The 15,977-nt window shown below is 39.6% G+C and overlaps 1 protein-coding gene across 1 annotated transcript in view; it reads right to left on the reverse strand.

The window, feature by feature from the left end:
- The window catches only part of pcdh15b (protocadherin-related 15b), a 1,519,471-nt gene that overhangs the window by 184,695 nt on the left and 1,318,799 nt on the right, over positions 1-15,977 (reverse strand). The window contains exon 28 of the mRNA XM_072557866.1: positions 6,681-6,797. Coding sequence (XP_072413967.1) covers positions 6,681-6,797 — 117 coding nt within the window. The remainder of the gene's footprint in view (positions 1-6,680; positions 6,798-15,977) is intronic.

Below are 15,977 nucleotides of genomic sequence, written 5' to 3' on the forward strand. Positions count from 1 at the left end.
TAGTTTAATTAATAGGGGTATAGAATACAAGAGTAAGGAGGTAATATTGAATTTGGATTCATAGAGCTGTAAAATACGGAAACAGACCCTTCAGTTCAACTCATCCATGCTGACCAGATACCCTAAATTAATCTAGCTCAATTTGCCAGCATTTTGCCTATATTCCTCTAAACTCTTCCTGTTCATGTACCCATCCAGATGCCTTTTAAATGCTGTCATTGCACCAGCTTCCACCACTTCCTCTGGCAGCTCATTCTGTACACGCACCCCTCTCTGCATGAAAAAGTTGACCCTTCGGTCCCTTTTAAATTTTTCCCTCTCATCTTGCACCTATGCCCTCTAGTTTTGAACTTCCTACCCCAGGGAAAGGATCTTAACTATTCATGACCCTTATGATTTTATAAACCTGTATAAGATTACTGCTCAGCCTTCAATGCTCTAGGAAAAACAGCCTCAGCCTACTCAGCCTCTCCCTATAGCTCAAGCCCGCCAACCCTGGCAACATCCTTGGAAATCTTTTCTGAACCCTTTCAACAACATCTTTCTGATAGGAAGGAGTCCAGAATTGCACACAATATTCCAAAGCAATGTCCTTAACAGCCACAACATGATCTCCCAATTCCTATACTCAATGCACTGACCAATAATTGTATAAGACAGTTGTTCGACCTCAGCTGGAGTATTCCACACCATTGTGGGTGCCACATTAACTGAAAGGTGTGAATGCATTGGAGAAAGTGCAGAAGCTATTTACAAGGATGGTTCCAGGAATGAGACATTTCAATTTGGGGTATATTGAAGAAGTTTGCACTGCTCTCTGTGGAGAGAAGACAACTGAGAGGGTGGACTGGATAGAGTTGTTAGGTAGAAGCTGTACCTGCTCATAAAAGAGTGAGGATTAGCGGGCACAGGTTAAAAGTAACACGGAAAAGAAGAAGTGTGATGTGAGAATAAGCTTTTCAATCAGCAAGTGGTTAGAGTCTGGAAGGCACTGCCTGGAAATACTGTGGAGGCAGATTCAATTGAGGCATTCAAGAGGGTGCTAGATCATTATTTGGAAAGAAAGTGTGTACAAGGGGAGAAAGCAGAAGGTTGGCACCAGATAATGGTGATCATTTGACGAGCCAGTGGGGATATGATGGGCTGACTGACCTCCTTCTGAACACTATAATAATTGTTTCCAAAATGAAGTTAATTACTTTTAAGCAACAGTGATGGGAAACGGTTATTCAAGAAGGTGACCAATGTCTTTTTGGGATCTAATTCAAATTTAACAACACTTTCCTGCATGATATGAAAAAGAAACTGAGTAAAATGAAGCAGAAACTTTCAAATTTACTTTCTTATTCTTTCTAGCTTTAATGAGTAATCCAGTAATAGCATGTTTCAGTTTGATTTACTCATATCTTTAATAATCAATGAGGTAACAGTATCTAAAATGTAATAACATTTTATACAGAATCTATACCTTGCTGCACATTTGCCAACATTTTTATACATATTGCTGCTTATTAGCTAATGGCTCCCCATGGTTTGATCATAAACCACAATGACTATTCAGCAAAATTGCATTGCAATGATTTGTATCTAGAGGCCATTCAGTATTATATGATTATTAATAGGAAGGCTAGAAATTGCATTAAATGCAATGTATTTATTAAGCTTCAATCTCCATTCCAGCTGAAGGATGTAATTCCGTGGTTCCTAGAATTCTGAGCTGCCATGCGGACACATTTTCTGTTTTAGGTTTGATCCCCATGAGGTACCGGGCAGGAGACATCAGCTAAGAAATTGCAACCCTCAGTGCACTCATTTTTCATCTGTTAATTGAATGAAATGTGCAGATTATCAAGAGGACAAGGGTGAGGTAGACACTGAAATAATTTCACAGAGGCCAGTATCCCATCACCTTTATTTACATGTGGAAAGCACTTGACACTGATCCAGCTCCCCCAGAGCAAGCTCTCAGAATGAACAGGATATCAGACACTCCTACTCTTACCTGTCAGCCAGGGCTCCCTGATTAACAGCCCCAATCAGGGAACTCATATTCTGTGAGATCCACCTGGCTGACCCCATTACAATCACTACGGACACAATGGGAGGAATTGGGCAATATTATGGTTTGATCAACTCATAAAAGATTTTCCTGCAAAGGTTTTTGGACCTCCTAAAAAAACACAGACTGGAAAATTGATGGGCAAATATTTCCAATAGGACAAAGAGAATAACGGAAAATACAACATCAAATGTGGCAGGTGCTGGAAATTTTAAAACAGAAATACAAAAGGTTAACAATATGTGGCAGCTCAGTGGAGGTCAATCAGTGAATATTTTGAGTGCAAGATTGCTCTCCAAGAAAAGCTGAAGAAATGTCTTGAGAGAGAACATGGTAATAAGTCTTGTTGGTGTGGGTCATCTTGTGGTGTATGTGACATTTTTCTCCAGGCTTGCTGCATAAGGCAATGACTCTGAAAGGGTTAATACTGGAGACTGCTTGAGCTCCACCCAATCTGATGATACCATGAATAATCGGGCAAGAAAAAGGCAGAACCTAGAATCTTGCTAATGACAGTCCTAGGTCTCCTTGTAGCTTTTGTAACAATATCTAACTTACTAATGCAACCTGTACATGATTGCTATAATGGAATAAATTATGTCCAGCTTCAGACAGCAAATTCCTGCTAAGACTCGTCAGTACTTTTCCTCTACCATTGTAAACCAACTAGGCATTTAGACCCAATCGGGGAAAGAGGATGATGACAGCCAACTACTCCTTCCACGAGCAGCTGATGATTTGTATCACAGCAAACACAACACCCATCAAAAGGAATATAATTTGTGGCAATAACTTGATTAAATTACCAACAGTGGTTAGCACTGTTGCCTCACAGCACCAGGGACCCAGGTTCAATTCCAGCCTCAGGTGACTGTCTGTGTGGAGCTTGCACATTCTCCTCGTGTCTGCGTGGGCTTCCTCCGGGCGCTCCAGTTTCCTCCCATAGTCCAAAGATATGCAAGTCAGGTGAATTGGCCATGCTAAATTGCGCATAGTGCTAGGTGCATTAGTCAGAGGGAAATGGGTCTGGATGGGTTACTCTTCGGAGGGTCGGTGTGGACTGGTTGGGCCGAATGGCCTGTTTCCACACTGAGGGAATCTAATCTAATCATAACAGTACTGTTAGGGTGGGGTCTTGGGGCACAGCAGAAAGATTCCTACCTCTGAGCCAAGAGGCCTGGGTTAAAGTCCACCTGCTCCAGAGGTGTGCAATAACATCTCTGAACAGGTTAACAGGAGGGAAAACAGTGCTATCATGACATTGGAACAGCTGGGACCTGAGTGAATGAGGGGACCAATGTGTATCTCTTATACAATTCCACTTAGGAACTGAAAAAGAAACAACAATGATTAAGAAGGAGGTTGAATTCAAGTCAAAATACATTATATTAGAGCCATAAATAGAGACAAAGATAGACTGGATTAAGAGAGTAAGAAAAAGCCCAAAATTTTAAAATATGCAGGGTAGGAGGGTGGGTCTGGGTGGGATGCTCTTCAGAGGGTCAGTGTGGACTCAATGGGTTAAATGACCTGCTTCCATACTGTAGGGATTCTATGAACTATGAAATTCAAAGTATCTATCAACCTCAGACTACCATATATGCAGCAACTGATCACCCACACCTCTCTAGGGCAGCAAATTCCAACAATTCACAATCCTTTGACTGAAGGAATGTGTCCTATCTCAGCCTAAAATGACCGATCTCTTTCCCAAGATTGTACTCGATTTGTCACCTTATTGCCCACGTTTGTCGCCTGCCTATATCTCTGTGCTTTTTTGTTTCCTCCTCACAGCTTACTGACCTACCTAGCTCGGTATCATCAGCACACATGAATGCATTACTCAATGACTCTTCATTTATGTCATTTATATAGTTTGTAGTGTAAACAGCTGAGACCCTAGTCAACCAACTGAGAAGGGTCGTATTTATTCCTACTTTATAGTTTCTACCTGTGAACAAATTTTCTATCCTGGCTGATAGATTACACCTAACTGAATGAACCTTAATTTATGTCTTAATCTTTTAAAGCACTTTGCTATCTTATCAAATACTTTTCACAAATCCAGAGTGTTTCCTTCCAAATAGCTAGACCCATGTATTGGAGAGGAATAAGTACCCATAACACAGCCCAAAATTTGGACTTTTCATTACCTCAACCTTCAGCAAAACAAGGCACCTGTGAGATCAAAACACAGAAATAAAACCAGTTTTTCATCCAAGGGCACCCTAGTTATCTTCGAGTGAGGAAGATTACCTCAGAGTACAATGGGACCTTTATCAGATGGGCCAATGGATCAAGGAGTGGCAGATGAAAGTTAATTTAGGTAAATGTGAGGTGTTGTATTTTGGTAAGGCAAACCAGGGCAGGACTTATTCTGGTAGAGCCCGGGGGAATGTTGCTGAACAAAGAGACTTAAGGTTGCAGGTGCATCCTTCTTTGAAAGTGGAGTTGCAGGTAGACAGTGTGGTGAAGAAAGTATTTGACATGCTTGCCTTCATTGATCAGAACATTGAGTATAGGAGTTGGGATGTCATGCTGCAGCTACACAGGACATTGGTAAGGCCACTATTAGTATACTGTGTACAATTCTGGAGCCTTATAGGAAAGATATTGTTAAACTTGAGAGGGTGCAGATAAGATTTACAAGGATGTTGCAAGGACTGAAGGGTTTGAATAATTGGGAGACATTGAATAGGTTGGGGCTTTTTTCCCTTGAATATTGGAGACCGAGGGGTGACCCTGATAGAGGTTTATAAAATTATGAGAGGCATGAATAGGGTGAAAACCAAGGTTTTTTTCGCAGGGTAAGGAAGTCCAAAACATAGGTTTAAGGTAAGAGGGGAAGGATTTAAAAAGGACCTAAGGACAGCTCATCCCATACATACAGACGCTGGTATAATAACAAAATTTAAAAGGCATCTCAATGGGTATATAAATGGGAAGGGTTTAGAAGGATGTGGGCCAAATGCTGTCAATAGAACTAGGTCAGATTGAGATGTCTGGTCGGGGCAGATGAGTTGGACTAAAGGGTCTGCTTCTGTGCTTAAAAGACTCTATAACTTTCAGCCTTGTCTGAAGTGGGTCTTCAGATCAGAATCTTACATTAGCGTGGTTTACAAAGTCATTTTGGTGCATTGAACCCCTGAATACTAGATTTACTATACTGCGTGGAATGGGAAATAATCAGACCTGACAATATGTAAAAAGATTACTGAAAGGAGTGTCAGCATCAATAAAATAAAATAATTCATTTGGCACTTGTTGGGCAGCAGGACGCATTTAGTACTGTTCTCTGCCCCTTGCTGCAAAATTCACCCACGCTCCTGTCACCCACTTTGATTGCCCAAGCCCTTTGATTTAATCTTTGCTGTAGGGTCATGCTCTGCAGCTTGCCCATCTGATTTCCCAAGCTACAAAACAGCAGGCTGTTTATCAGTGTGTGGGATATTCTGGCTACATGCCAGGTGATTGCAGCTTGAGGCCTCACCATCAAGCTGGCTCAGATCTCTCACTAGTGACATTTGGGAAATGTTGTGATTGACCCCAACCTTGTTCCTGTAAATGAGTAACATCAAGATATTTATTAATGATGAAATATGTTTTAATTATAACAAATGCAGGTGGAAGATAGCGAAGACCAAGGTTTCATACTTTTGACTAAATGAATGCTTAACTATCTATATGATAGAACAACAGCAATAACATCACCTTATAAAACAAAATACGGCTCCTGTTTCCACAACCTTCACCAGAGATATTGGACTGCTTACACAGAGGAGTGGCAATCTCACATAAATTATCACTATACTCCTTTATTTTTATGCTATGAGAGAGTCTTATATTCCTGACAGGAGATTGCATTTCCAAAAAAGCTTGGATCACAGAGCCATGCAGGAAGACCTGGCCCACTGCAGGGTAAGGATCCCAGGTCTGGAATGGGAGAAGTGGGCTCAGGTCCAATGCGAGGGATTCAGAAAGTTGGGGGAGGGAGTGGAATGGTCAGGTGTGGAGAGGGTGTGTATGGAGTAGGGGTCATCTGGCCCGGAGCAGGAGAAGTGCACTTAGATCTGGAGAGGTGGGGAAGGGATGGTTTGTCCCTGAAATGGGAAAGAGGACAGGAGTCTGTAGTAGGGAAAAGAGATGCGGTTAGGGGAGATTGCTATCAGATCATGGGCATGGGTAAGGGGGTGGATTTCAGGTTTGGTGACAGAGGGTGTTTTGTCCTGGGGTTAGAGAGGGGTGGTGCTGGGACTGGTAGAGGGGCTTTCAGGCATGAGAGGTTTGGGAGAGGTGCAATTGGTGTATGAGATAAATATGGAGTCGGTTGAATAGTTACACAGGGATTAGTTGAGATTTTCAATTTTCTCGTCTTTCCCGAGTAACTATTTACTTAACTGCAGTGGCCTCCCTCAGGACTTCCCCATTTAAACATATACTTTAGGAAAGTTCCAAGTGCAGGGTAATTGTCAATTTCAGGGCAATTCCTTTAAAGTCTGCAATGTTGGGGATTTGGGGGCTTGACGAACTGGCCATCAGATAGTCCGGTCTCTTCTTACATGCTCAGGTTCAGATCACAACATTTCCTCAAATGTATGTTTGCAAAATCAATGCTACTTACAGGGGGGTCCTTGTCTTCTGCTGATACAACAGTGATGAAGCTGCCTTTGAGGGCATCTGGTGCCACCAGCCCTTTGTAGGAAGGCTCGCTAAATTCAGGTGAGTAGTCATTCATGTCCTGTTAAAAAAAAATTATTTGTTACATATTGAGCAGACTTATTGAAATGAATCAATACTTTCAATGTATAATTGATATGCTTAAAAAGGGGCTTGGTCATTTTGGTTCTGTTTCGTTCAAAATTATTTTCAACGATCTTTCATTTAGTTGATTGGCGCATGGACTGCTGAAGTTTCAGACAATCATGCAATTGATTAGCTAAGCATCTGTATCATACTTCTTAATCAATTTTTTTTTAACAATAAAATAATGAGTAGACAGCAAGGCACAAATGTTTGGCTGATTCAGCAGATGTAAACCACTGAGATAATTCATCAGTGTGTCAGGTTAGGAAGATCGGTAAGAATATCTGATTATTGGGAGTACAAAGGTTAATAAACCTTGATAGAAAATCTAGTAAAACAATTATGATATTGAGATGATCAGTTAGTGCTGATGTGCACAAACACAACATTGATTTCCGTCACAACATGGGTGTCACCATCTATCAGAAAATGTAATTACATCAGGCAAATAAATACTGTAATTTCAAGAGGCAGGTCAGAGGCTGGAAATTCTCTGGATATTCCAGTGATTCACCTCCTGATTCTCCAAAGTCTTCCTGCTGTTTGGCACGAGCCAGGACTGTGACTAAATACTTACCTGCAAGGGATTTGTCAAGAGTTTCAACAATATTCAGGCAATTCTGCTCATAAGATCAGTACCCCATTCAGTCCCTCTCTATCATAATCCCATTGCGGCAGCAATGTGCAGCATCAACAAGATGTGCTACAGCAACTCACCGAGGGATTTACATCAACATTTTCTAAACCGGAGGCCTCAACTACTTAGAACAAGGGTAGCACGACATGGGAATACCATCACTTGCAAGTTTCTCTCGAAATCTGGCCAGCTGCCAACTCTCCTAGGCAAAACCGTTTGGGGTTAGTTACAGAACCCAAGATAGTAAAATACAGTGATTGAGGTATTTCTAATACTTAAAAGCATGTATTATTAATTTAAGTATGTAATAAACTGATTGAGATTTACAGACCTCTAAATGTCTCCACTGCATCTTCGTCTATGTATGTACTGTTGTTGCTCAGAGATAGGCAACAAGAGTCATAGAGTTATACAATATGGAAACAGGCCATTTAGTACAACTCATCCATGCTGACCAAGATTCCCAAACTAAGCTAGCCTCACCTGTCTGTGTTTGGCCCATATCCCTCTAAACATTTTTTATTTACAAACCTATCAAAATGTCTTTTAACTGTTGTGAGTGTACTTGCACCTATCACTTCCTCTGGCAGTTCATTCTGCATGTGAACTGCCCTTCATATAAAAAGTTGCCCTGCAGGTTTGTTTTAATTTTTTCTCCTCTCACCTTAAAAATATGCCCCCTTGTTTTGAAATCCACCACACGAGGGAAAAGACCTTTGCTATTTACCTTATCCATGCCCTTCATGATTTTATAAATCTGTACAAGGTCATCCCTCAGCCTCCTTACACTCCAGTGAAAAAAGTCCCAGCACATCCTTATAACTCAAAAAATCCAGTACTGACAACATTCTGGAAATTTTTTCTAAACCCTTTCCAATTTAATAATATCCTTCCTATAGCAGGGTGACCTGAAGCAGGTATTCCAAAAGTGGCGTCAATGTCCTTTACAATCTCAACATGAAGTCCCAACTCCACACTCAATGGTCTGAGCAATGAAGGTAAGCATGTTAAATTCCTTCTTAACCACCCTGTGACACAACTTTCAAAGAATATGTACCTGAATCCTTAGGTTTCTCTGTCCTACAACATTACACACACTTGAAATCAAATAGATCAATCGTGTCTGGTTTTTGTCCATGAAAAGCAACTTCAGCTTTGAACTGACACTACTGTAAGGCAATAATGGGTTGAACGGCCTCCCACTGTGGTGTAGCAATTCAATCATCGTCTGGTGTAAAGCTCAGAGAATGAGTGAGCAGGAACATATTGTGCTCTGTAGTCATGCACAAAGGCAAATGATTGGCCAGCAACAAAATGTATTCAAGGCAGTGAGGCTGTTCATTCTTTAATGAATACAAATCCATTTCATTCATGCTTCCTTCCCCCACAAACAAAAAGTATGAACAACTCTCAACAATTCATTATTATGGTTGCACCAGCTATAGTATCAGTTCAGGACCTAGTCTAGAACCACTGAAAGCCATTTCACTATTGCTGACACTGAGGCACCTCACTTTTCTATATGAAGAAAGCAATGAGAAGAGACACAGATCACATTCCTGAAGATTTCTGGTCTGAGGAAAGCAGTGGAGTCAATACCGAGATGCAAAATCTAGAGTTCCTTAGAATCTAAAACTTAGGAGTTTAAAATGAGATGGGTAGAGGGAATACGGGACCATGACAATTACAAGTTTCATAATGTAGTAGCATAGTAACATAGCCTTGCAAAATGGAAAGATACATGGCTGATGAAATTTATTCCAGAAAAGTGTGAAACAATGTGCAGAATGAGGGTAGGCAATATGAACTAAATTGTACAATTTTGAGAGGTTCATGAGCATGGAGCTCAAGCGTGTATCTCCACATATCTTTGAAGGTGTTGTTGGGGGGGCGCGGTCAACTTCAGAAACTTATTTATAAAATAGCATATTGACTTGCTTTCCTACTTTTTCTCAATTCCTTTATAGGATGCTGGCAAACCATTTTAGATTAGATTAGATTAGATTAGATTACTTACAGTGTGGAAACAGGCCCTTCGGCCCAACAAGTCCACACCGCCCCGCCGAAGCGCAACCCACCCATACCCCCACATCCGCCCCCTACCTAACACTACTTATTATCCATTAGGACAATGTGTGGACTGCAGACGCCAGAGAGTCAGAGTCAAAAGGGCACTGGAAATGTACAGCAGGTCAAGCAGCATCTGAGGAGCAGGAGAGTCAATACTTCGGGCCACTCTGCAGAAAGAGGCGGTTGAGTTAGGTCCTTGATGCACTGCAGTCCCTGTGGTGCAAGGGGGCATGCAATGCCTTTAGGAAAGGAGATCCTTTGCTGTATTAATGCTTCATGTGCTGATAGAAAGCTCAGGAACTTTAAGTAAAGTCACAGATTACAAATTTCAAATCATTTCATTTACTTTGATTGTTATCAGCCTTGGCTTATAGGGAGGATGAGTTTCAGATCACTACCATCAAGGCTATCAGACAACCATTACCACTATGTACACAATTCAGTTATATAAATCCAACATCAAACAGCTTGGGGAAGGCCAGTGATCAGAAATCAGTTGCAAATTTTGGAATGGAAACTACAATCTGATCTTGCTCAACTTGAGCAAATGTTCTAAATTTTGAAGCAGTACACCTGCAACATGTGATGTGAATTGGGGATGTGAGAAATAGAAGTCAAAACATTCAGGTTTGTGGGACAATTGGGTAGTTGGACATCAGCAGCCAACCTCTGACATTCAATGGTATCACCATTACTGAATATAACCACCGCTTTTTGACTTTCAATGGTGCTACTATAATTATATCTAACCATCACCCTTTGATATTCAATGGCATTACCATCACCGAATCTAACCATCACTTCTTGACTTTAAAAGGCATTACCATCACTGAATTTAACCATTACCCCTTGACTTTCAACGTTATTATCATTGTTGAATCTAACCATTGCCGCTTGACATTCAATGGCTTCACCACCATTGTATCTAACCATTTCTCCTTGACATTCAATGTTATTATCATTGCTGAATCTAACCATCTCCTCCTGATATTCAATGGTGTTACCATTACTGAATTTTACCATCACCCTAACTAACAGCACAGTTAAACAAAGCAAAATCCTGGGTTGAAAGTCCTGGTACATGAGAAGAATTTGGGAAATTTACACCCTGTATCTGGTGAGTTTATTTCCAAAGCTGTATCTGGTTTACAGTTTAATGCTCAATGTAATTCACAGAGCTTATGGTTGCTGTGAAGTTAGAATAAATGCCCTAAAATAATGCAGCAGCGGCATTTTTCTGATGTTAATGCCAAGTGGAGGAAGAACTACTTGACAATGAATCTTGCTGACTGATGGGTCTTGATACTGGCACCAGCTATCTGACCTTCTTCAGCATAGACACCTCTAACTTAATGAGCATAAAACAGGCAGTACAAGAGGAAATATTTCCTTATGCCTGTTAATTTTGTTGTATCATTAAGAATCCAACATGTCTTCTTGATACAACTTTGTTTCACAATTATAGGTAATCACAGTGCCACTTTTGCATCACCATTAAATATGTTTGCAGCAATAGAAAAATGAAATGTAAGGTTTCAACTAAGGTTCCCAGTGCACAGTCTCAGCTAACATATAATTCAGCTTGTCACAAATGTGTAGTCTCAGCAGGCAGGACTGCAAATGTGCTGAATGGGAAAGATCATATTCTAACTCTTGGGTCACATTGTTGAGACTGTTAGCGTATTTCTTTATTTTTCCGATTTTTGGTTTGGAACTGTAGTTTTATAATTGAAATTTGAGCAACAGCGAGTTTTGGAAGCAAAGAGAGACGCAGACTGATGTTTGTTTATGGGAACTGGCCTGGAAAGATAATTGCAGGTTGCTTATTTCTCTAAGAACACTGCAGAGGTTTCAGCACTGAGACATTCTGTGCTTAGCTCTGACAGCTGGTTGGATGTTGAATTAGCCAATTAAGGGTGGATCATTATTGACCAGTGAATCACATAGAATCTTGGTAAAAGACAGTAACAAAAGTGAACTAGTTCTGACTGGAGTTTTGAAGCTGTGAGTCTGCTTGATAAAGCTTCTGGACAGTACCGCTGTGATTTTTATTCCCCCCTCTCTCTTTGCTTTTCACTGCAGTTGTTGACTTGTTGGTTGTGAAGATAAGAGAATACCCCTCTGTAAGAAGTGGCTGAATAATCCTGGAATGCTACTGAATCTGTTTGCATGAACTGGTGACTTTGGAATGCAAGCAAGACCAACAGTTTATTTATCTGTGAACAACTCCATTAACCAAGGATTTCTGAATGCATGGTACCCTTCATGAAACTGTTCAACTGGCAAATTACAACTCTTTGTTTGATTTTCCTTTTAATTCATCACTTAAGTGTGCCTGTCCCTATATCTGTTGGTGCATGAGTAGGGTTCTGATTAAAGGAGATTGGGCTTAGATCATAGCTATTAAATATATTGCCTTGTTGTTTACCCATGTTCTGCTAAAGTCACATCATTAATAATACATTGTTAATGGCTGCTTAAGTTATAATCTCGGTGTCTGAGATATTCTTTGTTATTCTTAAAGTCTTGTTAAGAACAATTGCGCGATTTTGAGGATCATTGATTATTTTTTATTTTACGATGTAAGTCCAGTGATAGGGAGGCTCATTTTATTTAGCTTGTATGGTGTAACAATACAAATCTGATTTTGAAAAGAAAGGTTGCTCAAAGGCTTTATAAATAGTAACAAGTTTTCTTCTTAATATAACAGGAATGCAGGCACACCTGTCAATTTCTCAAATGAGGCATGAGGAGCAGTTTTGTCTCACGAGGGGATCTCCAGTTATTCTCAAAGTTACAAAATTCCATGTTCAGGCAAATAGAACATGGAGTTATTCTGAGATGAAGCTAATTTCAAGTAAATCTAGGCTGCTTCATTACTTGCTTGAGGATCAGTTGTCTCAAGACAATTACATTCCACTTTAAATATACTTAAGCACTTTTGAAAGTTCTCAACTTAGCCAAGGTTTGCAAAGTTCATGTTTTCAAAAGAAGCTGACATTTTCACAAATGCAAATAATTCCATTTTGAAACACAAGACAAATGATCAGTGAAGATACAGTAGCTATAATTAGAATTTGTCGATTAAACTCCGCTTTAGTCAACAGCACACCTCAACCTGAAATATTTTAGGCAAGGGACTTTTTCAGATGGTATGTATGACTTCTAATAAATTTATAGCCTCATTCCATCAGCCTTAAAAATAATAATAAACACTTGTAAGACTCATAGGATCATAGAGATGTACAGCATGGAAATAGACTCTTCAGTTCAACTCGTCCATGCCAAACAGATACCCTAACCTAATCTAGTCCCATTTGCTAACCCTCTTTATTCAAACATCCATTCAGGTGCCTTTTAAATGTTCTATTGTACTAGTCTCCACCACTTCCTCTGGCAGCTCATTCCATACACATGCTACTCTCTGCATGAAAAAGTTGTCCCATAAGTCTCTTTTAAATTTTTCCCCTCTTATCGGAAACCTGTGCTCTCTAGTTCTGGACTCCCCCACCCCAGAGAAAAGACTTTGTCTATTTATCCTATCCATGCCCCTCATGATCTTAGGTCACTCTTCAGTCTTGATGCTCCATGGAAAACAGCCCCAGCCTGTTCAGCCTCTCCCTATAGCTCAAATCCTCCAACCCTGGGAACATCCTTGTAAATATTTTCTGAACCTTTTCACAACATCCTTCCGATAGTGCACACAATATTCCGGAAGTTGCCTAACCAATATCTTGCACAGCTGCAATATAACCTCTCAACTCCTATACTTGATGCTCTGACCAACAGGGACAAGCATACCAAACACCATCTTCACTATCCTGTCTACCAGTGACTCCACTTTCAAGGAACTAAGAACCTGCACTCCAAAGTCTTTTTGCCTTCAGATGTATTTTTCTACCAAGGGTTTTGGCAGACAATCCTTTTTGGATGCAAATAGAATGTACTTATCTTTCAAATTATTTCTCAGTTATATTGAATATACAGTGTATAGAAAAGGCCATTTTAAAAAAGTGTGAAGTTAAAGGAACACCCTGCTAATGCAGCTTTGTAGCATTTTCACATCTGTTCTGAATTCTATTGCACCACCTAAAAAGTGTAAATTGATTTATTCCTCAGTTGCTGAAGATGAAATTGCACATATCTTCGTCTACAGCCAAATCTTGATAAAAATACATTTTAATAAGACTCATGTGTAGCCTGTTTGGAATCCCTACTGATTTATTGCCAGTTGCCTTCTTCCCACTCCTCAACACAACAGAGTATGTGTTGCACTAATAACCTGGCACCATCTGTTGCATACATATTACTTCTTTGAGACCAAGGTGTGATATTAGTGTTAAGAGATACTAAACTTTTTTTAAATAAATGCAATCTTGTTTAACTTGATGTACTTCAAGTTAAAACATAGTTGAAACTCATCAGACCTTGAAATCAATCATCATTTGTACAATCATATAAAATGCGTGATATTAAATTGGCAGCTTTCTCTTCATGGCAAAAGGAAGAACTGCAAATGCTGGAGATTTTGCTGCTTCTCGGATGCTGCCTGATCTGCTGTGCTTTTCCAGCACCACACTCTCAGCTCTCTCTTCATCTTTAACTTCACTGAAGTTATGTTCCTTTGCTATAGGTCAGAACTGACCTGGATGTCTGCTGCGGCTCACTGGTAGCTGCCTTGCCTCAGAGTCACACATTTGCGTGTTCAATCCACTCCAGAATCAGGTGCACTTCTCTGTAGTGCAGTACTTTGAGAACACTGATGTGATGGAAGTGCCATCTTTCAAATTCCATCTGCTTTCTCAGGGGCTTTCAAAAGATTCCAGGCACTCTTTGGCAGGAGATTAGGAAAGTCTCTCCAGTGACGTCTATTACAACAGCACTCAACCAGACTGTCTAGTCTTTGTCACAACGTGCAAAAATTGATGCTGCATTTCTTATATTACAGCAACCACACTTCAAGAATGCACTTCAGGAATGGCCGTAAAGCACTTTGAATCATAATCATGCTATGAGAATACAGTGTACAAGTGCCTTTTTTCTTTCTCATGTACGAATGCTGAAATATCTGAAATAGAAATCTAGACTTTGATCCAAACTCAAATGTAATGTACCAGTGGAAGTAGCAATATCAGTTACAGTACAATTTCACTGAATCTAACATTGTCCCTTTCTAATCCCTATGAAGTTAAATTCATTATAACAAAGTCTAAATAAATAAGTCAGTTTGTCCTTGCTGAATGAGTCCTGCAGTATTTTAAGAAATTTACGTCAGCAATCATTAATTTATCCAGATTCTGTTCTATGGCATAGAATATCAAAACAGTCTAACAATAAGTGAGGAATTAATGTGTCCTGTGTCATTGCTGTTAACTTTAGAGGAAGGTCACCATTTAACCAAACTCACATAGCTAATCAGTATTCTCAACATCTTTTTATGCTTTATGTAGACAGAAAATATAGAGCAGATTCTTTTTCATTGGCCTTTAAAATACAATACATTTTTAATGTAATTCCATCCACTGCCTATTATTATAATCCAAGTAGATAAGTTGCTATTTGAAGGCATTACATAAGTTTGGAAAGATTACATGAAAGTAAGCCAACACTCAAGAGAATCATATATCTGTTTCAATTAGCTCGACTGACAATATTCAAGAAGATTTATCTGGTCAATATAAATTTAATAGTTCTGTAATTTGCTTATTTAATTCAGCTAAAAATAAATCAATTTAGAAAAGCTATGCAATTTTCAAAATTTCACTAGAGCAGGCTTTTACAGAGTAAAAAGCTATTGCTAAATTACATCAATGATTAAATGATGTTATATTATAAATGTTACCAGCCATATGATGGAGCCTAGAATGACAGATGGAAGGCTTTCTCAGCAGTCTGTAAGAATCCTGCATAAAATGACATTGGACAGATTCAGAGTACTTGTGTAGTGTCACAGTGTAAAGGGCCCAGAAACTTGCAAGTTGACATGTTCAGACCAAGAAGCTGTTGGGCAGCTGGTGCAGGAGGCTAATAAAGGACCATGTTTTCTTGATATTGGATTATGAAATATCAAGTGATAACAGATCACCTTGATTTCCATGGAATCATACTGATTACGTTTAAGTAAACCAACATAAGATTGAAATTGTTTCTTCACTCAACAAAACTCATTCGTAGGTCTTTCTTGAGCACAAAAGTAAAGTAACTCCATTCATTATTACATATATCATAAATAATGATTAATTTGCATGCATTTCTCTGAAACTGTAAATTGCTCTAGTTTTCAGGCAAGTGCAATAAGTTGTCAGGTTTATATTGTGGGTGCATAGAAAGCCATCAAAACGGAGATATTTATTTTTCCACTGAACACTGTTATTAATAGGTCTACGAGGCTGAACTCTGCATTCAGCA

The sequence above is a fragment of the Chiloscyllium punctatum genome, chromosome 38, assembly GCF_047496795.1.
Source record: "Chiloscyllium punctatum isolate Juve2018m chromosome 38, sChiPun1.3, whole genome shotgun sequence".
Classification (NCBI taxonomy): Eukaryota; Metazoa; Chordata; class Chondrichthyes; order Orectolobiformes; family Hemiscylliidae; genus Chiloscyllium; species Chiloscyllium punctatum.